General features: G+C 36.3%; 6 protein-coding genes and 1 long non-coding RNA gene across 13 annotated transcripts; 4 read left to right on the top strand and 3 right to left on the bottom strand.

Moving 5' to 3' along the window:
* Positions 1-4,073: 4,073 nt before the first annotated feature.
* On the top strand, positions 4,074-5,762 carry LOC136772561 (dorsal root ganglia homeobox protein-like). 3 transcript variants are annotated; one of them, XR_010822481.1, is made up of 5 exons: positions 4,074-4,222; positions 4,332-4,466; positions 4,540-4,826; positions 4,913-5,275; positions 5,357-5,762. XR_010822481.1 is itself a non-coding variant. In XM_066725623.1 (4 exons), exons 1-4 carry the CDS (start codon positions 4,139-4,141, stop codon positions 5,214-5,216), a joined length of 804 nt encoding a protein of 267 aa, XP_066581720.1. In that variant the 5' UTR covers positions 4,074-4,138; the 3' UTR covers positions 5,217-5,762. The 3 variants fall into 3 exon arrangements, 2 of the variants coding, with proteins under 2 accessions (XP_066581720.1, XP_066581719.1); XM_066725623.1 differs by having other exon boundaries at positions 4,074-4,216; positions 4,913-5,762; XM_066725622.1 differs by having other exon boundaries at positions 4,913-5,762.
* A 327-nt stretch (positions 5,763-6,089) lies between these two features.
* Positions 6,090-6,819, bottom strand: LOC136772574 (uncharacterized). Its single transcript, XR_010822485.1, has 3 exons — positions 6,717-6,819; positions 6,521-6,634; positions 6,090-6,359 (listed from the first exon to the last, which is right to left on the bottom strand). It is a non-coding gene; the product is annotated as an uncharacterized lncRNA (long non-coding RNA).
* Positions 6,820-6,980: 161 nt separating this feature from the next.
* Hexo2 (Hexosaminidase 2) lies at positions 6,981-12,686 on the top strand. 5 transcript variants are annotated; one of them, XM_066725603.1, is made up of 8 exons: positions 6,981-7,379; positions 7,945-8,128; positions 8,222-8,288; positions 8,711-8,897; positions 9,257-9,491; positions 10,363-10,687; positions 10,756-11,482; positions 11,555-12,683. In XM_066725603.1, the coding sequence occupies exons 3-8, from the start codon at positions 8,233-8,235 to the stop codon at positions 11,798-11,800; spliced, it is 1,776 nt and encodes a 591-aa protein (XP_066581700.1). In that variant the 5' UTR covers positions 6,981-7,379; positions 7,945-8,128; positions 8,222-8,232; the 3' UTR covers positions 11,801-12,683. The 5 variants fall into 5 exon arrangements, with proteins under 5 accessions (XP_066581700.1, XP_066581701.1, XP_066581699.1 ...); XM_066725604.1 differs by having other exon boundaries at positions 7,945-8,158; XM_066725605.1 differs by lacking the exon at positions 6,981-7,379 and adding an exon at positions 7,409-7,853.
* A 347-nt stretch (positions 12,687-13,033) lies between these two features.
* Positions 13,034-15,733, top strand: nop5 (nop5 ribonucleoprotein). Its single transcript, XM_066725601.1, has 4 exons — positions 13,034-13,282; positions 13,469-13,545; positions 13,624-15,173; positions 15,251-15,733. The coding sequence occupies exons 1-4, from the start codon at positions 13,238-13,240 to the stop codon at positions 15,397-15,399; spliced, it is 1,821 nt and encodes a 606-aa protein (XP_066581698.1). The 5' UTR covers positions 13,034-13,237; the 3' UTR covers positions 15,400-15,733.
* Positions 15,734-15,795: 62 nt separating this feature from the next.
* fzr (fizzy-related) lies at positions 15,796-19,721 on the bottom strand. The gene is made up of 2 exons (XM_066725611.1): positions 19,499-19,721; positions 15,796-19,432 (listed from the first exon to the last, which is right to left on the bottom strand). The coding sequence occupies exon 2, from the start codon at positions 19,219-19,221 to the stop codon at positions 17,707-17,709; it is 1,515 nt and encodes a 504-aa protein (XP_066581708.1). The 5' UTR covers positions 19,222-19,432; positions 19,499-19,721; the 3' UTR covers positions 15,796-17,706.
* Positions 19,722-20,288: 567 nt separating this feature from the next.
* On the top strand, positions 20,289-23,344 carry AMPKalpha (AMP-activated protein kinase alpha subunit). The gene is made up of 10 exons (XM_066725610.1): positions 20,289-20,430; positions 20,518-21,092; positions 21,169-21,310; positions 21,372-21,610; positions 21,695-21,901; positions 21,955-22,060; positions 22,120-22,457; positions 22,537-22,700; positions 22,775-22,934; positions 22,990-23,344. The coding sequence occupies exons 2-10, from the start codon at positions 20,990-20,992 to the stop codon at positions 23,079-23,081; spliced, it is 1,551 nt and encodes a 516-aa protein (XP_066581707.1). The 5' UTR covers positions 20,289-20,430; positions 20,518-20,989; the 3' UTR covers positions 23,082-23,344.
* A 1,298-nt stretch (positions 23,345-24,642) lies between these two features.
* On the bottom strand, positions 24,643-26,762 carry Crk (Crk proto-oncogene, adaptor protein). The gene is made up of 3 exons (XM_066725621.1): positions 25,987-26,762; positions 25,524-25,879; positions 24,643-25,459 (listed from the first exon to the last, which is right to left on the bottom strand). Exons 1-3 carry the CDS (start codon positions 26,019-26,021, stop codon positions 24,981-24,983), a joined length of 870 nt encoding a protein of 289 aa, XP_066581718.1. The 5' UTR covers positions 26,022-26,762; the 3' UTR covers positions 24,643-24,980.
* Between the last annotated feature and the right edge of the window lie 117 nt (positions 26,763-26,879).

The following is a 26,879-nucleotide window of genomic DNA, read 5'->3' as shown; positions in this document are numbered from 1 at the left end:
GTGAAACTATTGAAAAGTGGGTAATGGCGAGCCACGCTCACCGGTTTCCACCGAGCCCTCGCGATTGCTGCGACTGGAACGCTCCTTGAATTCCGGTTTTGTTTCCACTTTCCACAAAAATTGGCTCTTTAATCCAGGATTATCCCCTGATGAGACGCGAAACAACCACCTGCGCTGGGGAAGCTCGAAGGAACGTTGCTTCGGCGAGAGATCAGTTTTATCGCTTCGGAGGAGTCTCCGCGCGTGGATGGTGGACCAGCTAGGTGGTCCAGAGGCAAAAGTTTTTGCGGTGAGTGGGGAGGGGGGGGGGGAGGACTACTGGCTCGTGGAATCCTCTTTCACTCGCATTATTATGGTAATGAGACTGAAAGGCCGAAAAATGGCAGGCTTTTGTTGCTCGGGGATTGTCCGCCTAGTCCATTCATTGATTGCGTCTTCAGCCTCGACGTTTTACCCCCCCCCCCCCCCCTTTCCATTTGGCCAACATAAAATAAGCCAAGACAAAGGGGGACGAGCGAAAAGTTGGGAGAGAGAGAAATATGAAATGAAATTGCGTATCGCGTGCGGTGGATGGTTGTTGGATAAATCAGGAGATGAGCTTAACGCTGGCAGGAAAGTTTTTAGGAAGACTGGAGGAGGGGGGAGAGGCAAAACGTAATTCGTACTTTTCATTGTCACGTGACACAGTCGGGAAGGGGAATGGGGCCCGTTGTACGTCGGCGGCGCGGCGCGGCGGCGGTTCTGGCTCCGCTGGCTCTGCACCGCCAGTTGGGGGATGAGAAAACATTAATCTAGGCATGTTTTGCAATCTCACTGCCGCCGCGCAGCCCGCTCTCTACCCGCGTATAATGGAACACTGTTATTGCTACGTTACGGCGTGCTCGCACAATGTTCGTTTCGACGGCGTTTCCTTTCCTACCACCCCCTCCCCCTGTCCTTTTAGCATCACCTAACTCGACGTACCTCGCTCGAGACGATGCGAGGGGGATGGGGTCGTATTAATATTTCCGAAATAACCAAATGACTCCTCGGAATTCCACCCAACGAATCCACGAATAATCCAGCGGCAGGAACCAAACTCTCCTTGCTAATCCAATCGTCCACCCGCGCCACCCTTTTCTCCTCCCCTTCTTCCTCACCCTCCTCCTACTATTTTTTGGCTCGGATTTTTATTAAAATCCGTGCAGCACACAGTCGTGGCTTGGGAGATATTATTTTCTCGGCGTTACGCGATACCCATTCTCCTTGTGAGTCAATCATGCCCGGGGAAAACAATGATTCCCCGCCCTGGCTGTGAAACGAATACCCACAGCTAAAAATCACAGCCCTTTTTCTCCGTTAGAATTACTCTCTGATTGCGGTAAACAATGAATCACAGCCGAAACCTTTTCGAGCGAAAAGACGAAAAACGTGTGTAATAACATGTAGATGGTTATGTGTGCTGTGTATTCGCATACATGCATGTGTATGTTATTGTGCGGGGGAGTGCAAAGATGGATGATTCCGAGATTGATATATGCATAAATTTTATTCGCTAAACGCGTATCAATAAAGTAGCGTTAAGGTGAGAATGTGTAATATTGTACAATATACTACTGTAAGAACTAATATGTAGTTTACGTCATTTAGTCGTAAGGCTTTCTGTGTATACGTATATACACGATTATACAGTCTCGCTTGAGTGTTATTTCGTTGGTACATACTCGTCTAACGAGGAATGGATAAATTAGAAAAGCTGATGAAGAGAGAATTTTTCATTTTTAACGCATAAAAATGTTTTTGCGCGAATTTAGATATTTTGCACTTGCAGCATGGTTAATTCCGTATTTACCTGAGATTAATGCGCAGACGACGCGGCCCGCAGAGGCTCGTCCAATCTTCACCCGTGCAAGCACAAAGCTTTTTTAGCCTGCCACCCCCGTGCACCACCGCCATTACGCTCCTGGCTCTATTCATTTATGTGCACCGACTTCCCACCCCCTCTCCATCCCTCCTGCTTCTCCAAAGGACTGAAATCCAATATAATACACGGCCCACGAACCACCACCTCTTGCTAACCCTTCAAAGCTCCTCTTTGCCGCTCGGTAATTTTTCTAAAATATGTCGGACCAAACAACGAGACGTACTACTTATTAGCGTTACCACTGCGCGTTTGCAACGGCCTCTGAGAGTTCATTGCGCCTAATGACGTTTTCCCTGTCGTATTTGCGGGATGAAAGATCGAAATCACCGGGAACACATGGCAGAGGCTAGTTACAAAGGCTCGGCAAAAGATCCGACTGAAAAGGAGAGGAGCCGTACGGCAGATGCTCCCTACTGCCCTTCGCGCTCCTAAGCCACTTCAAATAGATCGGATCTCGAGCGGAGCGAATTAAAATTCTTCTTTTCTTCGATCGGATTAATCATGCTTGGAGCCTTAATGTGTCGGGGATGCAGCGGGGATGGGGTTGGAGGACGGGGTACACACGCGTAAATAGAGTGCACTTCCGCCTCGCTAGATTAGCTTTCAAAGCTCGGCTGACGTCAACTCCACTCGACTCTATTCGACTCGGTTGATCGTCCTCCACCTTTTGTCTTTGAGAGTTCGCTTAGCTACCTTTTTTCGTCCTCTCCATTGCATCCCCTCTCTCACCTTGTCTCTCGTGCAAACAAATTTTTCCTCCGATCGGTGATTTTTTCAAAATCGGGGTCAGAGTGACTTAAAGAAGGGGGGGGTGGAGGTGAAATGGCCACTGGTATTGTTGGAGGGGTGGTTTATAATGAAATGAGAGCGGCCATTCATTGGATACAATGTTGCCGCCCAGGAACCGCCCCCTCGCGCGATACAACCCCCTCGCTTCCCCAACTTACTTATTAATTCACCCTTGCCGAAATCCACCCCGCTGCAATATTCGCCGTGGCAGCTCTCAATTGTGTTGCTTGCTTTTAATCTCTCCCAACCACGCCCAATAGTTTCACCTGCCACCCCCCCCCCCCCCTCCCTCTTTCATAACCCTCTTTCCACAAATATTATCGTATTTCGTATCAAATTGCTTCGTGTGGGAGTGCGGATGGTCAAGAGACGTTCCAAGAGTAGGGGTGCGTAAGGAAGAAGAACATGGGGGGGGGGGTGGAGATTTGGCCAAGTGGAAGACAATGAGAAAAAAGTCTAGGAGAACAGAAAGGGATGATTTTTAGGGTGAAAATTCGTTAGGCAGAAACAAACGATCTGGAATCATTGCAGGGGTGAGGAGCGGGGGTAGGTGGAGGCGGGAAGAAAAAGGGTGGCGGGGTGGGAAAGTGGTGAATCCCGATGCTCGCTGGCCAGACAGAGGCACATAGCCCCGAGCCATGTAATTCATTACTAAAGCAATCTCACCCCGCCACCCCCTCCCCCCTCCCTCGCCTCTCCCAGTCCTATCCAGCTCCGACTCGCAACCCCACGGCTCCCCCCGCGTCCGCCCCTGACCTATCAGCCGCCGCTCGTCGTTATAATATAAAAAAAGGAGAAGGGACTGCAAGGAGAAGAGAATAGTGGCGCGACAACAAAACAAAATGAAACACAAAGCCATGTTTTCATAATTAAAAAGATTGCATCCGCTTTTCCCATCTTCATCCAACGCTACCAACCTTATCTCACTTTATTTTTCTATCTATCTCTCTCTCTCTCGCCCGGATCTTCATCCCCTCTCAGAATTATCCATAACGAAAAGTATCTTACCTGAATATTACGTTGCACTCTGTATATCAATATTAGTCGATTTTCTTTCTTTCATCCAAGACACTTCAATTTTATTCTCGAATTTGGCCTTGACGTTATTCCCGAGGAGAGAGAAGGGGAGGGGAGAGAAAATTGAGGTTATGTTGTAAGAAAAAGGGGTGAAGAAAGGAGGATAGGGAGATAGAGGGGTGAAGGCGATTTAGCGAGGGGTGTGCGCTGTGTGCTGAACGAGAAGGGTTGGTTCCGCCCCCCTCCTGGCATAACGGCCAATAGGGATCGTTCCCACCCCCGTTAGATCCGCGATCCTCGCTGGTTCTTCCTACTCGACACGCAACCAAATTTCAGTTTTCTCGTCGTCCTCAACCTCTTCGAATCGTGACCGATCCAGTCCGATCGTCCTCGCTCGATTTCCTTTTGAAAATTTCCAAGAACTTCACCATGGCGGGCCCTTATCTCTCGCCCCTTGGACCTCAAGCGGATCTGCTCACAGAGTACATGTTCGGACGTCGTCGTCAGGTCAGTGTACGTCTCCCATAATTTATCAGTTCTCCTATGTGGCAAAGTATACTGTTCGAGCACCAAACTCTAAATTCATTTGTTAATTTCACGATGATTATTGTCCATCGAGCAGAGACGCAACAGGACTACCTTCACACCGCAGCAGCTTCAAGAGTTGGAGTCGTTGTTTCAGAAGACCCATTATCCGGATGTCTTCCTGCGCGAAGAAGTGGCCCTCAGGATCTCTTTGTCGGAGGCGCGAGTTCAGGTAAGAACCGTAAGAGGAAGCTAAGTACGACGAGGAAGGTCGAGCGGTTACGTGGCACTTCCGGTTGGTTCAGGTTTGGTTCCAAAATCGACGAGCCAAGTGGAGGAAACAGGCGCGTCTTCAGCTTCTTCAGGACGCTTGGAGAATGCGCTGTCTGGGTCTGGGCACAGCTGCTCCTTTACTACTGAGGCCGCCGCCCCCGCCACCCCCGACCTCCGTTGGACTCGAAAGAGCGGAATCCTCGCCTCCGCCATCCTTGCACGCCAATTCTTCCTCTTCGCCGTCGCCGTCAGCCGAGAAACTCTCCGATAACAGCCCACTTCCGGTCTGCAGGGACTACAGAATTCTTCCGCCTCATGGGTAAATATTTTTTCTTACTTCATGATTTTTTATTTATTTTTTTTTTTTAATGGTTCGGTGAGCTAAATGCACGCTTTTATATGTAGATATTCTTCTGCCTCGATGGGATGTGACAAATCACCGGAAAGACTAAAGTGCGGATGCACCTCACCGCCGCCGAGGGGCTGCGCGAGTCCCTCGGAGAGGGATCGTGGACTGAGCATAATCAGAGAACGTCCACAGGAGGCCGAGATGGATCTGACCGTGAAAGGTCCTCACACGACCAGACATCCACCAATTCCGGCTCTTTTTCATCATCTACCTACTCATCCTCGTCAGGACCTTAGTCCTTCCGGACGGTCCGTCGACGAACCTCTCGATGTCACCCTCAACGCCAACAAGAATAATTAAATCGTTGCTTTTCTCTTTCCGTGCTCACCATACACTCACGCATACACATAGATACGCAAGTATGGACGTGGTATACATATATTATAATACACACGATTAATATAAACAATAACACGTCGCTTCTCCTCCCCTGTCCCCAGTCTTCTTACAAGCTGGCGTAAGGGACAATCGCGTTCAGTGAAACAACTTGGTGCGAGGCCAGCCGGAAACCTTGTCGATCCAGTGATTTTCCGTTTCATTTCAAATGGACTATATCTACTTCGTATACGTAGGCTTAATTGTAAATATATTAATTATTATCATTATATTCATAGCTAGAACAATTACTCACGAGATTAAACAATTATGTATAATGATCGATCTCATCCACTGCGAAATATTAATTATTAAACCACTGTACAATAATGTTGGACCGAATTCTATTTATATACGCGCTCTCGTTCTTTTATAAATCATTTCTGTACGACGAAGGAAGAATCTCTTGCCTCTTCTACTTCTCATATGCATTTATGTAGTTAGAGTTGTTTAAAATACTCCAAAGTACGCACGTGAGAGAATTATTATATCTTATAATTATTAAAGATATCAAAAATTTGTATAAGATTTTTTTGAATGCAAAAAGTAAAAGACTTCGAAAAGATTTTATGCAAAAATGTCATATATCTTATAGTTACGAAGATACACGTAGTTTTCAATTTTAATTCTCTGAAGCACTTTAAATAACGAACTTTGTATTTATCGTTTACTGATTTTAGAGTCGTAAATCGCAGACTATTTATAGTATATGTATGGTCTAGAAAGAAGGATATAATCATTGTGTATCTTTTTTCTATCTTCATTTACAGTCTATTATCGCTACACTTGTACGGCATGGTGTTTTGTCATTTCGGATAAAGCTTAAGAATTATTGACCGAGCTCGCAACAATATTTTCAATTATTACTAAATTATCGACTGTATAATGAGCGAAAGATATGAGATTCGCGCGAAAAATAGTTGCAGCGTGATGCATCAGCTCCAATTGGTTGTTTTCTCCAAGCATTAAATGTCAAACAAGAAAGAGAGGGAGAAAGAAGGGAATCGAATAACACTAGTTCCCTCGCTCAAACGTACAGCAGGCAGCGTCCTAACTACCGCGTAATCGCTATAAACAAAACATTCTTTTTGGAAATAAACCTTAACCTCCATAACAACGCATGCAGTTAAGAACAAGACCACTGGATAAGTTTATCTCGCTGTATTGTATTCAACCAACTTCGTTTTCCATGAATCTCTGTCATTGAATTACAACAAGAGTATACATACCTAATTGATAATGTAATGGCGAAATGATCGGCTAGATTGAGTAAACCAACTCGAGGACGTTTGATACAAAGTGTGGTGAGTGTGTCGATAGTAGGATGAGAAAGATACTTAACACTGTTAAAGAAAAGGGAGAATTAAGAGGATTGTGTAGTAATAAGCGCAAGCAGTGTTCTTCGATGGAAGTAGGCTATTTTACCACTTATGAATCTTTTAGTTGGCGTGCAGCACTCGTCAGACGCTAGTGGAGTGAGTGAATAGAGTGGTATTAGGTCTGCAGTGAACGCGCAGACGGAAAGACAGAGATGAAGAGAGAGGTAGACTAGAAAGGGGGAAAGAGAAAGAGAGGGGAGCGAGCGAGCAGTCGACACTCGACTTACGTACGCGGTGTCGCGGTAACGCGGAACTTAGTCAACGAAGCTTCGGAGTTGAGCCACTTGAGCCGGTGAGCGTCAGTCAGTGAGTTGGTTGGCTGGTGAAGTTGCCATGTGAGACGCGAGAGTGTGGCTTGGTCAGCAAAGCAATAAGCAGACAGACGGGGAATTAGCCGTATGCGTATACTACAGATACAAAACAAAACAAACTCTCGATGGAACGTTGCTTTCTCATCTCGACCAAACGTACGCATGCTACCCCACGTGTTTTTGCTACCATGATACTTTGCCCTCTGCCAATTTCATTCTAAATACCTCACCCAATCTTCCTATTATTAGACAAGCTATAATCTATAGATACGATATTATACGTCCCTTTCTCACCAATCACAGTGATTTTAGCCACTCTTTAACCGTTAGCGTTATCACTGGTTTACCTTTTTGCCACGGGGGGGTCTGGATAATAAACTCTTCAAAAATACCCAATGGTAAGCACATGTCAAATTCGTAATAACTAATGTACTTTCTATTCCCTTTTGTACATATGCCAATTTATTTTATATGTATCACGTTTTATGCAGTTTTATCTCATCCAGGATGCCTTAAGATATAATTTCTACTTTATAAATTCTCTGTTAATAGGCTATTTATAACCCCATTGTTCCTCGACTAATCATTGTTATACCCGTGTAATTTTAAGATCTAGCTTAATAATAAAATTCTTGTTCGGGGTATTTTTTATCGAAAAATAACTTTGGGAGTGTTCGATGAGTTTTCGTTCGCTCGTCGATTAAGCAAATATTTAGAGAGGGACCTTCTATGTTACAATTTGATAATCTAATCGCAGGAGTTGTACTTCAGTTTCTATATTAGGTGTTAGTGGGGCGCGTGTGTTATTACATTTTTTATAACGTCTATAAGAAGATGACCCCAATGAAACTATTTCTATGCGCGCCAGCTAGGTATAATGTATTTCAGTTCTAGAATACTCCTAACTTAAAATAAGATTATACTAATCACTGTCCTTTCTCTCCCTTTTTATGCAAATTATAGATAAGAAGAAAGGTCAATGACTTTTAAAGCGAGAGATGATTAAATAACCAAGCGCTCTTTATAAATGTTTGCTATCTACACATTGCACTTTTGCTGACTGCCGGAAGTCACACTTCAACGCACACACGCACAAAACCAAAGATAGAGCCGAATCCTCTCGTCGTACGCCGTAGCTTTACGCTTCGTACTTACTTTTTTGATCTATTATTTTTTTGTAATTATTCCAAACACTCTTTTGTTTTTTCTTCTTTCAATTTTAAGAGCTTTTTAATTTCAGATTAAACAAAGATGCTATTTAAAGTATTCTTGGGACTCGTTCTTATCGGTGGATCTTATCAAACACGGTAAGTATATGATTGGCGATGGTTTGTTTGTTTTTATCTGCGAGAGAGAAAAATATCACACAGCGTTCGGCAAGGTCTGGTTATCGCTGGAAATGCATACGCGTTCAGTAATAATCGCCAGCTGTGAATTTCCAGTGTCGAATGTCCTAGCTTGTTGCACACAGACCGAATATTTACAATCATAAAACTTTCCTGAATACAAACTAATGTTTTTGTAAACAGTTGTGCAGAGTCCTGATGAATCGAGTCGATGGAATATTTTATTCTGGTTAAAAAGAGCTTTGTAATATTGTGCTATTGGCATTGATCGATTTTCTGTCGAAGCTTTCATGGATGGAGCTGTGGAAATACGTTGAAATGCTTGTAGAAAGCAAACGGTAGTCTATAATATGTAATGGCTTATTGTAAATTGCGTTTAACAGGTTTTACAACACATATCAATGCATCGAGGGAAGATGTGAAAGGTCCAGCATACCTGTCAACACCATTGAAGTTTTGGACCTAAAGGCCAAAGGTCAACACACGACCTTGGCTGCATGCCGTTTGGTCTGCGATAGCAATGCAGCCATATGGCCACTTCCCACGGGATTAACCCAACTGAACAACGACGTGAATTCATTTTCAAATCTAGTTATTTACCCATATAGCACACATAGTGTCAAAAACGTTCCTGTGTGTGTGATACCTTCCAACCAGTATTATTGAGTCTAGCAAATGGACACTGTGGGTCGGTTTTATAAAAAATGATCTAATAAGCTAGAAATATCACTTGGCAATTAATAAGGAGGGAGATTGAGTAATATATTGCGTTGTAGGTCGAAGCGAGGGAAACTTATCTTTACTAAACCGGCGCTAATCTTAATTTGGTCTAAACAGGACGCTATATGTGTTATATTAGATGCATTCTCTGGAATTAACTTTTATAATCGTTAATGTTATACAATTGTACATTTTTACACTTTTTTCAGTACCTGGGTGTGCATCCTGATCAATTTGAATTCGACTTGAAGGATCTGCCGGAGACAATTGTACCTTTTGTGTCGACAACGACTGATAGCTTTATGAAAAATATTCGACAATTATGCGGCGAGAATTGTACCAGGACCGAAATATTCGTTTATATTCATATAATTGTCAAGTCCACCAATTTGGACCTCAATTGGGATACGAAAGAGGATTATTCTCTTGCACTCACAACCAGAGGTTTGAAAATAAGATAAAGCTTTGTTTTTCATGACTCATTCAAAAGATTAATAGATAAAGGTGTCATATTGCACTTTGATTATTCTGAGTAGTTTGCCATTTAGTTTTAGCGTGTGATTTTTCTTATATCTTCAATTCTTAATAAATGGAAAACCGTAATGAATATTGAGTTTTCAAAAGATGCGTCAATTTTTGTCTCGAGAGGGCTATAAAATAAGCATATTAAGAATATTCTAAATGGAAGAATATACAAGTTACAAAGATTACTTTAAGTTTTTTATATTGTAACCCATATTTTTTATTGCATATTCTTGTAACTGATTTGGAAAGTAATCCAAAACACTTTCATTTTTTCATTTCACTCAGTCGTTTACGAGATATTTCCATTTGAAATTGCATATAAAAGTGGATTTCGCTGGGGGTTTTGAAGCAGACTAGGTGATAGCTACTCGTACACGCATAGAGTCGCTCACGTACATAAGTATCCAAATCGAAATATCTCGTAATCTACTGGATGAAATGGAAAAATTAAAACATTATTTTTAAAACTTTCGAGGTCAGATACAAGAATATGCAATAAAAATAGGAGGTGAGATTTAAAAAAATTAAGATCGTCTTCATAATTTTAATATTTCTCCCCATCTAGAATATTATCAATATGATCACCCTATGATCCCCTCGAAACAAAAATGTACGTGTCTGCAGAGAATTATATTATATTATTTACGGTTCTTCTTTTATTCAAGATAAATACTTTTGCATAATTCACTCGATATATATGTGACATAAAAAATATGTTAAACTGTTATTGCAAAAATTATGTTTTTCTTTTTTGATTCTGATCGATAGTGCGTATTTATTTTATTTTTAGATCGGGAGGTGAGAGTGCACATTGCTTCTACTACAGTATTCGGGGCCCGACATGCTCTCGAGACTTTAAGTCAATTGACAGCACCGATAGTAACGTCCGAGACAAGTTTTGGTCTAGTAATGCTCGACTCAGCTGCGATAAAGGATTCCCCGGTCTTTCCCCATCGAGGATTACTGATAGATACAGCCAGGAACTACTTGCCGGTCGATGACATTTTAAGAACCATCAATGGTTTGGCTTCGGTGAAAATGAACGTTTTGCACTGGCATGCCACTGACAGTCAAAGTTTTCCACTAGAAATTAGAAGGGAGCCTAATATGACCAGGTTTCTTCCATTCGTTTAATTCTTTTGTTTATTTTGACCTCTACTAATCGCAATGAATCCTTTTCCAGATATGGATCCTACAGTCCTGATCAGATTTACACCGTGGATGATATGAGACGAATCGTGTTTTATGGAAAATCGCAAGGGGTAAGAGTTCTTTTGGAATTGGACTCACCGTCCCATGCTGGTGCTGGCTGGGAATGGGGCGAAGAGAGTGACCTCGGAAAACTAGCCGTTTGCGTGAGCCAGCAACCTTGGCGAGATTATTGCATTCAACCACCTTGTGGACAGTTGAATCCTGTTAACGAGAATACTTATGTAGTCTTGGGAGAAATATACGCAGAGGTCTTATCTATTTGGGGTCGCGAAGCTGTACTCCATCTTGGTGGGGATGAGGTATTTTTCAATTGTTGGAATTCATCGTCGGAAATCGTCGAGAAAATGACTGAAGATGGAATGGGAAGAAAAACGGAGGATTTCTTAAAACTTTGGGCTCAATTTCATACGAGACAACTAAATCAATTGGACAAGGTTAGAGGTATTTTAAATGTCAAAGTTATCCTCTGGAGCTCTTATCTCACATCGCCAGAGTTCATTGAAAGCTACTTGGACAAGAACAGATACGTAATACAAACTTGGGTTGAATCCGATTCACCAATACCAAGTCAACTTCTGAATCTGGGCTATAAGTTGATAATGTCCACGAAGAATACTTGGTACTTGGATCATGGATTTTGGGGAAGAACCAAATATCACACGTGGAGAGATGCTTATAATAATAAAATTCCAACTTCGGTAAGTCTATTGGATTTAAACCATTTTGCGTGAATCATTCAAATTAATATCTCTCATTTCTTGTTTCTTTAGAATTTGGTTTTGGGTGGCGAAGCGTGTATGTGGGGTGAATATTTGAATGGTGGAAGTCTGGATTCACGAGTTTGGCCAAGAACAGCAGCCGTGGCAGAAAGATTGTGGTCAAATCCGGCTAATATCAATACAGAGGAAGTTGAACCACGTCTTCAAGCTCAAGGAGAAAGATTGGAGTCTAGAATGATTTTTCCGGAAGCCATTGCGCCTGAATGGTGCTCCCAGCATGAACGTCAATGCTCCTGATGCAGTTATATAATTTGGTTTATACTGCTAATTTGCTGATTGCAACAAACTACAAAATTGTTACAAAATACCCGTCTTCGGATATGTATTAAGAGGAAAGCCCCTAAAACGTTTTTTACCCATATCATTTTTATTCATTTCTCATTGAAACTTAGTAGCGGTGCAGGTAATTACAAAATGTAATATATTCCATATCAGCATCATTCTGTTATTTTAGAAACTTAATTTTGTTTCGTTAATCATTTGTGACTTCGATCTTCTTTTAAGCCTTTTAAGATAAATAAAATAAACAATTACTAAAAACATTTATTCTATAGTCAATATATTACATGCTATTACACATATATAGTGACCGCGTTCAGAAATTTTAATGAATTTAGGCATTATCTCCTCGGCACTTATTTCTCCATCTAAAGAACAAAGTTTTGGATTCATTCCAGTATGTAGGTAGACGGACGCGTAGTGGGAGTACTGTTCCTAAACGCATTACAAATATTTCTGGACGTTATGTCATGTATATCTGGCGGTCACTGGAAGTTATTTCATACAAAAGCTAGTCTCAACTCTCTACACGCCATTCTTTATATACCATTATGTTTTACCCGATTACTTATTTATATTAGAAACAATTTTCTACATAATCTGGATCATTTTATAATTTATATTATTTCAGGAAAAATTGATGTTATTGACATTATTCAAACCGTCGATAATTAATTATTACATAACATTATTGAATTTGTATATATTTCATTTGCCGGAAATTTGAACCTCGGAGCAATTCTAATTTTCATATTTATAATTTGTTGATTTCTGCACTTTACTTTACCAAGTTACTTTTCAGGTATTCTTATATGCTACAGTACTATATGTATGTATAAGTACTTATAGTAGTCTCAACTAATTGGTTTTTAATAAACATGCATATATATAAATATTTATGAGTCAATTAATTGCATCTAAAATAATTATTAAAGTACAATTTTAGCTCCAAGCCCTGTTTATATTGAATTATTTCTTATTAGTTTTAATAATATCGACAGAATCTTATTATACCGTTTATTTACAAATTAAATTTATGTTTAAGCATCGATTATTTCATATCGATGTTTGAACAGGGTGAAGCTATATAGCTTCTTTCAGTAATGACTATAGTGACTACGGTCAGTCAGTACTTTCACTACAGTTTCACCGGCCTTCACTACTACTACACACACCACTACACACTGCTACACATTAGTACACATACGCGCCCGGCGCCCCGGCACGGGTAGACGCCAGACGGGCTCGGCGTTTGTGTTCGTGTTATTTTGCGTCGTGTGAGTCGTGTCGTGTCTCGTGGTCGCGTGATTCAACGATCTTTCTTTACGGCGGCTTGTGTGTGTGAAAAGTTACTCTGGATGGAAATATGCAATCACTGTTTATAATTAAAATAAAATGTTAGTTTTATTTGAGACTCCAGCGGGATACGCTGTATTCAAGGTAGTTACATGTTTCTTTATTTATTGAACCTAACCTAAATGATGCACGTGTTCGGTTTGAAGCGACTTGGGTAAAAACATATGAAACTTTGATATATTTAAGTTTCAAAGTTTTTTCATCCTAATTTCTGATAATATATAATTTACAAAATGCATTTTCCGAAACTTTTTCATTTTCTCATTTCAGCTTCTCGATGAGAATAAATTATCTCAAGTGGATAATTTATTTAAAGATTTTGAAACTCCTGAGGCTGCAAGCAAAATGTAATTAAAATTTGTCTTAATAATATAAATAAAGTTAGCTCTTTTCATAGAAAATTTAATTTACATAATTTTTTTCAGTCTTAAACTTAAGCATTTTGAGAAGTTTGAGGATACGACAGAGGCATTAGCAGCTACAACAGCTGCAGTGGAAGGCAAACTATGCAAGTCCTTAAAGAAGATGTTGAAAAAGCAATGTGCAGAGTTACAAGAGCAACTAGCGGTAGCTGATGCCAAGCTAGGCAATGCTATAAAAGATAAGCTAAATTTGCCCTGTGTGAGTAATTCCAGCATTCAAGAATTAATGAGATGTATAAGGAGCCAAATGGAAGCATTATTAGCTGGATTCCCAAAGAAAGAAATGACAGCAATGGCTTTGGGTCTGGCACACAGTTTGTCCAGATACAAGCTCAAATTCTCTCCTGATAAAATTGATACTATGATAATTCAAGCTATATGCTTGCTGGGTGATTTAGATAAAGAATTAAATAATTATATAATGCGTTGTAGAGAATGGTATGGGTGGCATTTTCCAGAACTTGGAAAAATTGTGACTGATAATGTAGCATTTGTTAAAACAGTTAAAATTATTGGCACTAGGGAAAATACCCTAAATTCTGACTTATCTGACATATTACCAGAAGAAATTGAAGAGAAAGTGAAGGAAGCTGCAGAAATTTCAATGGGAACAGAAATTTCGGAAGATGATATTATTAATATTCAACACCTGTGTGATCAGGTTATAGAAATTTCTCAGTATAGAGCACAGCTGTATGATTATCTTAAAGCAAGAATGATGGCTATGGCACCAAATTTAACTGTATTAGTAGGAGAGCTTGTTGGAGCACGCTTAATAGCACATGCAGGCTCCCTTATTAATCTTGCCAAACATCCAGCATCTACTGTACAAATTCTTGGCGCAGAGAAAGCTTTGTTCCGCGCATTGAAGACAAAAAAAGATACTCCAAAATATGGTTTAATCTATCATTCACAGTTGGTTGGACAAGCATCTACTAAAAACAAGGGTAAGATGTCCAGAATGCTAGCAGCAAAAGCTTCTTTAGCTACCCGAGTAGATGCATTAGGCGAGGACGTTGATTTTGACTTGGGTGCTGAACACAAAGCTAAATTAGAATCAAAATTAAGGCTATTAGAGGAAGGTAATTTACGTAGAATTAGTGGAACTGGAAAAGTTAAAGCTAAATTTGAAAAATATCATAGTAAGAGCGAATTTATCGAATATCCGGCTGCTGCCGACTCTACCATCTCGAATAAAAAGAAGAGACCACATTCTGCTATTGAAGATGAAAAACCTTTAATTGAAGAAATGGATACTAGCTTAACTGAAGCTAAACCTAAAAAAAAACTGAAATTAGAAAGTACACAAGAGGCAGAAGAATCTTCTATTGTTGAGCCTGAAGTAGAAGAACACAAACCTAAAACAAAAAAAAAGAAAATAAAGCAGGAGCAAACAGAGGAAAGAGTAGAAGAGCAGACTGTACCTGCAGCGGAGGAAGCAATTGTTCCTAAGAAGAAGAAAAAGAAAAATAAGCAGGAGGTAGAAGAGGCAGAAGTCAGTGTGAAGGTGGAGCAAATAAAAGAAGAAATTACTGTTGATGAAGCTTCCAAAGGTAATTGTATAAATAATGATTATTTCATTTTTAAAATGTATGATGAAATTTTTAACATTTGTTACTGATAATTGCAGAACAAAAAAAGCGCAAAAAGAAAAAGGACAAATTAAAAAAATTATCTCAAGGAGAAGCAGAACTACAACCTGAAGAGCTTATTGCTGAAGAAGTAGTAGAGCCAGTTGAGAAGAAAAAGAAAAAGAAAAAAGTTAAAGCTGACATTTAGAATTTAGTAAATTTAATTACTGTTTTTTTAATCATTTGATTTATTTATAAGCTAATGTCAGATATGTTTATATATCTGATACTAATGAATAATATACACTATGTAAGACAACATTTATATTTTAAATTACAAAATATATTACCAAAATATAAATGTTCTTCCATTCTACTAATATCTCCAATTACTTGGTATAAATAATTATATTCATAGTCATTTAACTATGAACTATTTCAATTTCAGAAACAGATTTATACCAGTCAATATATGTATCATCATCTCTTATATGAACTCAAAATATATTTTTGAAAAATTTATGAAATTCATATTGTCGGAAGCTTATGAATAACTTAGTATTTTCTATAAATAAACAAAAGATACAAATAATTCTCTTCTTTAATTTATTCCATTTCTAATTAGCATATATTAAAGAATTTTTCACATTATGTACTGATGTGTAAGTATATTTGGAGTGGTATTAATAACTAAGATAAATTAGAATATGAATTTATTGTTGATACACATACATATAAAATCTTATTTATCAACATACCTTTTCGATTTAGCTTAAATGGATTGCTGCCATAGCTGTTCTTAATAAACTTATTACAAAAAAATTCATAATCTGTAGGTCATTATATCCTAGGCAGTTTATTGTTCAAATAAAAGTGCTTTGTATAAAAATGAATTCATTTTTCTTATTTTCTAATAAATAATTTAGATAAAATTTTATTAAAATCTGCGCAATAAAAATTCATTTCTTATATAAATCGTCTGAAATCTAAGCATATTTTAGCGTACAATTCCGAAGTTAGTATTAGTAATAAATGAGATTTAGTATATTCAATATTTCGGGAATTGCACAAGATTTGTATAGTGATTAATTTTGCAAAGTATAAAGATATATAAATATACTTTACAAAATATTTAAGCCACTATCTAGTATTACTTACATTTACACTGATTTATATTAATTACCAGATGTTAATCAATGTCATCTACCTATGAATTTGTCATCCAATTTGTTAATAAATGTTAAATTGATGTAGCGACCTTGATTGCTCAATTCCGTTTTCTTTTCACGTGGTAATTTTTAATATGGGTCAAAAGATAATAGAGAAATTTAGACATGTACATATATTGAGTTAACAATATTTTTACATAAATTATAAATCCAGTTTAATTTATACAAAAAAAATCTAATCAAAACTAATTGCAAATGAAATTCCATGGTTGAATTTACAATGTATTTATTTTTCATTACATATTTTCTAAATTGCATAAAATATAATATAGAGGGTTTAAAAAATATATTATATATTTATATTATATATATATATATATATATATATATTCAGAAAAAAATATATATAGATTAAAATGATTGATCTTTTTGTATTTCAATTTGCTAGAAATGCATTCAATTTTTTCCTAACAATTCTGTCAATTCACATTTTATCAATAATGAAACTATAATCATATATAATATATTATTTTTGCACTCTCATAAATTAGTAAATTTATTTTATAAGTCACTTTCCAACTTAAATTTGTACAATTTGATGACTGGAAGATATAAGACATTACCAAAGTTTTTTTTTAGTCGCGTGATGCTGATTATCGATTTCGTACGATTACAATAAATGATACTACGAAGAAAATAAGCTTTTAAAATTTGCGCATATATGTGTTACTTGACTTTTCAGCCTGCAACATTCGAGTAAACACAGCACATACTTCAAAATATTACAAAAAGTTTATCGCATACCCTCAAAACAAGAATACCGTAAAAGCATGATTTTTCGAGATATCATAAAAGTAAAAAAATGTGTAGAAAATTCAATTGTATGAGACTTTTTTTGAATAAACAGTACTATGAAAAGCAAGGAAAATTCAGAAAAAGAAAAATTTCTTCAAAAATAAATTGCTTTATGACATTTTCAATAGATTGAAATACAAAATTGTATGAAAAAAAATATGTGGAGTATTTTATTTCAAGGGTATAGTTTTCCTACTAATGTAACAACATATTGCACAAGACTCGATGTATTGCAAGGCAGTGTGCACATATAGACTTAACTCTACAGATGAAAGCAGGATACTTCCATCTATACAATCCTAATATTTATGATATATTACTAATATATTTTTCATATATCATAATTCTTTTTAGAATACTATGATTATGTATTCATTAAATTTTGTGTTACTATATATATATATATATATATATATATATATATATATATATATATATATATATGTATATATATATATGTATATATTACATAAAATATGTTTTAGACTATTTTACCGAATGCTGGTGAACAGATTCAATACAGATTTATTTTCCTTTTGACTACGCGCCTTACTAAATATATTCCAGAAACGTAACGTCTCGTCTCCAGCGCCCGTCACAATGGCTTCGCCATCCGGTGACATCGCTAAGTACAAAACTCTATAAGAATGTCCTGTTAGCTTAGCAACCTGTGTAAGACTTGGATATTTCCAAACTAATATCTGATTTTGGGAATAGCCATGAGTACTGACTAGCTCCGAACTATGTTTGCTCCAAGCTAAATTACAAACTTGAGAACCAGTATCAACACATTGCATGGGTTGTCCAGTGAGAGTATTCCAAAATCTAATACATCTATCAGCAGTTCCACCCCCAGAAGCTAACAATCCATGATGATGAGGAGACCAAGCTATCGCTTTAACTGCTGCCAAGTGCTCAGTATAAGTTTGTATTGGAGATAAGGAATGCAAATTCCAAACATATAGTCGATTATCATTGCCACCAGAGGCTAAGTACTGATTATCTGGGGACCACTTTAATCCACAAACTTCTTGACGATGAGCTCCTAAACGTCTTTCGCTCACTACACAGGGTGTTCTGACATCTCTTTGTAGAATTAATCGATCTCTGCTGCCAGATGATAGAATCTCTCCATTCCATGCAAGGGCTCCAACTCTAGCGCTGTGTCCTTGCAATTTGCTTACTTGTTTATTAACTGCGACGTCCCAGACTTGTATATAACCTAAGTGAGTTCCAACTGCTACCAAATTTCCTCTTTCATTCCAAGCCACTGAAGTAACGCTATTGGCATCGTTGGACAAATCACACAGCCTAGTTACCTGACTAGTACAGGCTGACCATAAATAAACACAGTTTCCAAGTCCCACACTAAGAACATTCTGAGAAGACCAGTCCACGAGATTAAGATAAAAATCATCTTGAAGCTCTGGAGCATCTAGAACCTTAAATGGTATTCTAGAAATTTTCCTAGTTGCTTTCCTGGGTGAGCGAAGAAGCTTTTGGCTTTTAGCACTCAATGGTGAAAGTGAATAAGGCGAACTTTGATCCAGAAGAGTGTGATCCTTGGTAGGAGTTGTGTATTTGAACAAATTTCTTGCAGTTAGTGGAGATAATACTCTTCTCTCTTCGCACTGACCTTTAACATTTTCTATACTAGCGCCCAGAAGTTCGTTTTTCAATAAACAGGAATAAGCTATGCCGTCCCTGCTGCTCTCTCCGTTTTCTCTGCTCTTTTTCGTTACAATACCATTACGATTGTTCTCAGATATCATGGAGAACGTGGTCTGCCAATTGTTACCGGACCTTGTAGGAATAAAACGGTCAAAGCTGTTATTCATCTTGGTTGGTGAAAAATAAAGGGGAGGATGAGAAAAAACGGAGGAAGACCCCCCCGTAGCCGTGGTCGGCAACGGCGGAAATAAAGACATAGCAGTGGCATCTAATAAATGGCTTTCGCTGTTTGATTTCGCTGTTTGAAGTCGCTTCTCGTATTCGTGATGGAACATCTTATGTGTTAACTGGCCTGTGGTCTCTTCTCATTCACATAATTATTTCTTTCTTTGAAATTTCTTTATTCGTACTTTTTATTCCAAATTATTGTAGTCACCAGCATCCCATGCACCGCACAACAGCTACACTTTTTTTGCTAATCTCGTGCTTTTCTTACTGCATTACGTCCATTCGCGATCTCAAATGACAGTGCTGCCGCGCCAGGAACTAATATAAAAGGGTATAAACAATTAAGTGTTGATTTTCACAGTGAAACTTGTTTAATTTTCTGACCAGCCGAGAAGGAAGGGCAGAAGGCAGAAATGGAGTTGAGCTCAGCTCTATGGGGCTGTATGGCCTTTCCTCTGTGTTGGCTGTATGTGCTGTATTGTATGGCCCTGTGTGCGAGGCGAATCAGCAATTACTATAAGGGAGCTACGGCTACGGGTGGCTAACTAGTAACTGGCTACGGGAGGGAGATACAGGAATGGGAGAATGAGTTTCTTTCAACCAATCGAAATATCGAGCTATCGAAGTGTGTGTGGTATGTGTGGGATATGTCTGTGTGATGTTACCATGCACGCAGTATTACACATACTAGCATACGAATCGATTTAAACCTATTTTTTTAAAAACGGCCAAACGGAAAAGTTTTCTCTTTCTCCTTTACTTCTTTTATCCTCCCCCATTAAAAACTTCCTTTCATTTTATACCCATTAGCAGAATGTTATTGTTTCTATTTCTAAAACTCTCTAATTCATGAATAATAAATATATTTTATTATCTTTATCGCTTTCCAACGAATATGTTATACTCCAATAGCACAGTACGACAATATATTTTATATAGTTAACTTTCAGTCGACTTTAATATATCATGGCTAATTTATACGACTTAATGCACAATTAAAAATAAAAGGAATTAATAAAATGTAAATATAATTTTAACAGCAAAATGGACCAATAGGATTACTTCTAAAGTTTAGCTCAGCTCAACCTTATAAAAGAAAAAAATTCTAATTTCTAACGGCATACATGAACGAAGAGTGGATTTAACTCAACTATTAGTCATAATGTGCTGAAAGGGAACATATCATTGGTCAAATTTGAAGAAGGAATTATCTTCAAGACAAGATATCTTGTCACAGACGTTAGATCTTTATAATACATTTCTATTCGGAATAGTTGGATTCCAAAACTCTAATACTACCATCTGATCAAAACAAAGTAAATAGAACATTTTTCCTCTGCCAAATACCAGCTAACTAACCGACCTAACCTAAAGAATCTAACATCTAACCCACCTAACCTTAGAATTTAGCTAGTGGCATCTGTAAAAACTTCTAAGAACTACAAAAAATTAAAACGGAGTATGTTTGTGGCAGTCTGGGAGTTTCCCCTCCTCCAGCCTTCTGTATAATTGTAAATAAGATTCATAAGAATATGCAGTCAATAGTCATGTAGCCATGTAATATATAATACAGTTTTGTGGAAAATAAGCATTGACAGAAAATCATGTAAATAAATATCAGGTGATTATAATTATTTCTGTTTTTATAGACTCTTTGAATTTTCAATACGTTTTTCTTTTATGCATCTCTGTGCTATAAAAATAAACCTAATTCAATAAAATAGGTATTTTTATCACTGTTAAATATAAACGAGGCTACGTATCTTCAACAAATGAAATTCCTGTGAATCCATGTTTTTTTTTGCTTTGATAGAAAATCGTTCTTCATATATCTGAATAATTAAAATCGCACTGTTAGACAGTTAGATAGTGAAAATGGCTGAAAAGAATCAACAAAGTCAGCAGCAGCCTATTGTTAAGATAGGTCACTATACATTGGGCCAAACGCTAGGGGTTGGAACATTTGGCAAAGTAAAAAGTATGACGAACATTCTGCCTAAAATAACAAATATAATAATTATATAATTTAAGTTTAAATTTTCATTTTTTCTTAGTTGGTGAACATATTTTAACAAAGCATAAAGTTGCTGTTAAAATTCTAAATAGACAGAAAATAAAAAGTCTAGACGTTGTGGGAAAGATACGGAGAGAAATTCAAAATCTCAAACTTTTCCGTCACCCACATATTATAAAATTGTAAGTGTATCTTTAATCCAAATTCATTCAAATTTGATATGATAATTCAAATTATGTTTAGGTATCAAGTTATTAGTACTCCTACAGATATATTCATGATTATGGAATATGTCTCTGGTGGGGAATTATTTGATTATATTGTAAAGCATGCAAAATTAAAAGAACATGAAGCAAGAAGATTTTTTCAACAAATTATTTCTGGCGTTGATTATTGCCATAGACATATGATAGTTCATCGTGATTTAAAGCCAGAAAATCTTTTATTAGATCATAATCTTCATGTAAAGATTGCTGATTTTGGTATGCAAAGATATATTTAATATCTTAAGACTAAGAGCAAGTAATAATTTTATTAATAAACTTATTCTCATTTATATTACATAGGTTTGTCTAATATGATGATGGATGGAGAATTTCTATGTACGTCCTGTGGGTCCCCAAATTATGCAGCTCCAGAAGTAATTTCAGGCAAATTATATGCTGGTCCAGAAGTAGATATCTGGTCCTGTGGAGTTATTCTTTATGCTCTATTATGTGGAACTCTTCCGTTTGATGATGAACATGTGCCTACACTGTTTCGTAAAATTAAATGTAAGTGAAACTTGAATTCAAATATAACCTATTAATGAGTTATTCAATTTTAGCTGGTTCTTATCCGATTCCTGAATATTTAAAGAAAAGTGTGGTCAGTCTTTTGGATCATATGTTGCAAGTTGATCCAATGCGGAGAGCTACTATAGAAGATATAAAGTAAGTGAATAGAGAAAAAATAATTCTGTTAAATGTAAACAAATTTTTTTTAATTTCAGAAAACACGAGTGGTTCCAAAAAGACTTACCAACATACTTATTTCCCTCTCCTGTAGAACAAGATTCTTCTGTTATTGACATAGATGCTGTGAATGAAGTGTGTGAGAAGTTCAATGTAAAAGAAGCTGAAGTTCATTCAGCTTTACTTGGTGGTGATCCACATGATCAACTGGCAATTGCATATCACCTGATTATAGACAATAAACGAATTGCAGATGAGGCAGCTAAAGCTGAACTTAAAGATTTTTATGTTGCATCCAGTCCTCCACCAATGGCTTTTAGCCCTAATGATGCTAGTAACAGCAGTCCTTTAAAACCTCATCCTGAAAGAATTGCACGTATGAGATTAATAAACTTAATATATTCATCAAATTAATTTTATTATATAGGTCAACCACTTTTTGTATTTATTTTCAGCCCTCCGAGAAAGACAAGGCTCACAGAGTAGTGTGGTACCTCAGATGCAAGGGAATCGTGGAACTCCAATAAAAAGAGCAAAGTGGCATCTAGGCATTAGATCACAATCCAATCCGCACGATATTATGAACGAAGTTTATCGGGCTATGAAGGCTCTGAATTTTGTAAGTTTTTCTACTTTATTAAATTTTTATTTCTTTGTAAAAACTTGAAAAATAACTTTAAATATGCTTAATAGGAGTGGAAAATTATTAACACTTATAGCGTAAGAGTTCGTCAAAAAAATGAACTTGCCGATAGATATAGTAAAATGTCTTTACAATTGTACCAAGTAGACACCAAGAGCTATTTACTGGATTTCAAGTCATTATCTAATGAAGAAGATGAGCTTGCGCGAGGTAATTAAGTACTGTAAATAAATTAATTTGTGTTTAATATTTAATTTCCTTTTAGATCCTACACTACCACCGCCTCAAGCTACCGGTCATCATACAATGGAATTTTTTGAAATGTGTGCAGCATTAATAACGCAATTAGCTCGTTAATCTTCAGCCGCCAAAGAACACCACAATGCTTACATGTATAAGTTGTAGTTGAACAATTGAATTATTCGTCAAAACATCAAATGAGGGAATTTGTTATATTTTTTAAGATGAATTTTAGTATTTAACTAAAAGCAAAAAAATAATATGTGATTTTTAAAAAAATGATATTCTATTAAGCATAATATCGTTCATGTTAAAGACATTATTTAAATTTCATTATAAAGTGTTCTAAATAAAAAAACAATAAAATAAACCACGGGGAGATTGTCATTTATATCAGGAAAATAAACGAGATTTTAATATAATATCGTTTATTGTATGCAATTATCCAATACATCACTAGGCTTTATTATAAATTACAACACAATTACTTACCTACCTTATAGATTAATTATTCTATCTCATTCATTCAATGAATTGGCTTACTACAAAAGGAAACTAAATAATGTGCGTATGCTTATAAAAATATACATTATCATATCTCACCATCTTTATAAGTGTATGTCACATATACAAATAAGACATGCTTTGATGAATGGATTAATTAAATTAAAAATATTGTACAATGTTATCTTTATTAATAAATTTTTAATATTTTGTAATAAGATGCAATAAGAATGCAGAGGTAAATATCATTGTCAATTAAGAATATCATTAGATTTTGCTACATTTCATAGATGTTCTGATTTAATGAATTATTATGCAAAAGATTATGGGCAACTTCGTAATTTTTTCTTAAACCAATTTCATATTTTTTCACAATGGATGTATGTCAAAATTTATTGAAACACCTCATCTTATTTATTACTCATAATAAAAGATAAAATATAAATATATATAATGGCACAGAGTTTATTCCTCATTTAATTTATACAAATCAATGGCTAGATTATTATTTTTACCTAAAGAGCTTTCTTCCTTCAGATGTTAAGTTTTATCAAAATTATCGCAAAATTAATAAAACTTTTGAAAACTTGATGTAATCATAATTTAAAAAAGATAATTACATATCAAAAGTGGATCTGGCCATTACTCAAACTTTATAATGATATGGAATACTTCCAGCTTTATATATTTTAATACTGCGAAAATTTAATAGGAAGATTACGGATGATTCATGCGAATTTACAATGATGGAAATGTCAACTTTTAATAGAGTATGAATGCTTAAAAATTATGCTAATCTATGATTAATTGCACGTTTCTATTCTGTATGATTAAAAATTTAATTTTTTAGACTTATCATATACATAAATTGTTATCTACATTTGTAATTCATTGAATTTAAATCGTATCCTGCTGAATATTTCAAATTCATTCAAAATCCTTCAATAAAAACGATTTTTTGCAAAACTGTCAGTGTAAAAAATAATTTATATAAAATCTATTTAACATTTCCATCACTAAATACATTTTATAATACAAAGAACAATTATAATGGTGGCACAACTTATGGCTAAATATTCTTTGCACTATATGTACTAATATAAAAATATTTACTCTTCTGTTTAAATGTTTAAATTTATTATTATCAGTTTCACCTGAATATTATTAATATTAAAACAGTTTACTAAGTATACACAGTTAATTTCTATAAAATTTGTAAAATGACTAGAAAGATTTAATAAGTGATTGTAAAATATGTTAAGACAACATAAACTTTTATAAATGCTTTTATACTCTAAAGCTTTTTCTTTGGATGTCTAGCTATTTGGAAACAATTAAATACCAATTAACTGCAAAATTATGAAATTTTTATTGGAAAGATTGAAAAATTTTAGCAAGTGAATTTTATATTAGTACATATAATGTTAGTTACAATTTCATAACTAATAATTCAGAAGTTGTCCCCCATTGTTTTTGTCACTGAACTGGCATATTGCAAACTTTTGATTTTTGTTAAATCTCTCTATTTTCTTCACTAGTCTCATCATTATCAACAAACTCTACATGAGTAAATGGAAAATGCCCAACTTTACCATGTAATTCACCTTCCCATTGACCATTTATATTAGTTTTAGTTACCTTTATCATATCACCTACTTCTAATTTTAATGCTGTTTTATCATAGGCATTTGGTACTCTTGCTTGCTTTACTTTAGCAAAGGCAGGTAGTTGTCTTTGAATATTAGATCTACGTGTAGCAGTTGTTTGTCCTGTTTCAGGTTGAGGTATTTGAGCTGCAGAAGGCTGAACAGAGTTAGAATTTGTAGTTGAGCTTCCCCCACTTTCTGGACGTGGAATACTTTCACTAACTGGGAGGCTATCTTCTTCGTATTTTTGAATGTATGGGACTGGTATAGAGCCAGTTTGTCCAAGACTATTTCTAGCTGTCCACCACTGTTCTTCGTCTTTTGAGATCACAGTTAATATTTCTCCTGCAAGTTAATATTAATTTAGTATAATATTACTTTAGATAAAATTAAAAAAAATCTTATTTACCTTTTCTAAATGGTAAATCCTCAGGGTCATTGCTTTCAAAATCATACTTGGCAATTACCCTCTGTATTCTTCTTGTGGCAGGTCTAATTAAAGGAGTTGTATCCAAGTAATGTAACTTATAAAATGCTAAAAGATTCGGGATATCTGGAAATATTTGCTCTCCAATGCGGTACCGTAAATGATCTCCTTGTTGAATTTTATTAATGATATAATGGCTTACTTTACTGTCTTCTCTTACACACAAAACAAAATCTCCATGAATGGAAGTACTATCACGCACTAGAAAGACACCGCCTTCCTTTTCACCCATAAGCAAGTCTGAGGCATCTTGTCTTGACATTGCACCAAAATACCAACTACAATGAAGATATTAATAAATTTTTAATAATGTTAATAATAGTTAATCATAAGAAAGTTATTTTGATCATTTTATCATCTTTTCTAAATAATGATAAGTACTTGCCTATTTTTATCATATTGATCAAATGTAGCAGCCATTATTTCATAAATCAATCAATTTTATGTTAAAATTAATAATTCGCTTTTATTTGTTAATTAATACATATTTAAATGCCAAGGACGATATTGGAAAGACCTCTTCATGGCAGAAAATCTTGTATGGCAATCAGGTATAGTTATAATAAAAGTTAGATTTTGATCTAGATTAAATCGTTGTTTACTAAATTAATGAAAACACTTGTTTTATACTGATGTTTAAATAAATTGTCAGTGAAATGTGTAAAAAAATAACTTTCACATAGACTCATATGGTGCACTATATTGGTAAATTATAAAAATCATCTGTTACTTAAAAACTAGAAATATCGTGTTCACATAGCAACCGTTTTTAATTCTTTGTTTTCATCCTTCCATAAAAAATATTTATTTTGGCCAACGATATTCGTTCATAAAATAAATTGAATTGCACTCTCACAAAAATGGTTGCCAGTACTGCCCAGTAGTACTAAAGTTACATTCCACTTCCAGTTACATTCCACTCAATTCAGTTACATTCGATGATTATTTTGTGTCGAATATCTATGTATCGCCAAAAGAAGTTTTTGAGCTTTTGGCAGATTTCCATTGGTTTATTTTCTGCAGACGAGTTTTGTTTCTGCTTTGCTAGTTTGCTAAGTTTGCTTGTCTGTCGAGTGTCGACGTCTGAGCGAACAAATCTACATAGAACAAACTCAGCACTCAGCTTGCGAGCCAAAGCGGCACGGCACTGCGACTTGCGACTGTGCGGGCTGCCGCTGCGGCAAGCCTCAAATGGTGATGCCAGAGACGCTTGGCGCTTGCCAACACCAGCGCCGCCTACCGGTAGGGATTGCCTCGGGACCTCGCATGAGCTCCCGT

Source organism: Prorops nasuta, unplaced genomic scaffold (assembly GCF_024137725.1).
Source record: "Prorops nasuta isolate Cenicafe-Biocafe unplaced genomic scaffold, Cenicafe_Pnas_1.2 PNAS00004, whole genome shotgun sequence".
In the NCBI taxonomy this organism is placed as follows: Eukaryota; Metazoa; Arthropoda; class Insecta; order Hymenoptera; family Bethylidae; genus Prorops; species Prorops nasuta.
The sequence above is the reverse complement of the archived record's forward strand: the minus strand, read 5'-3'. Positions and strand labels throughout refer to the sequence as shown.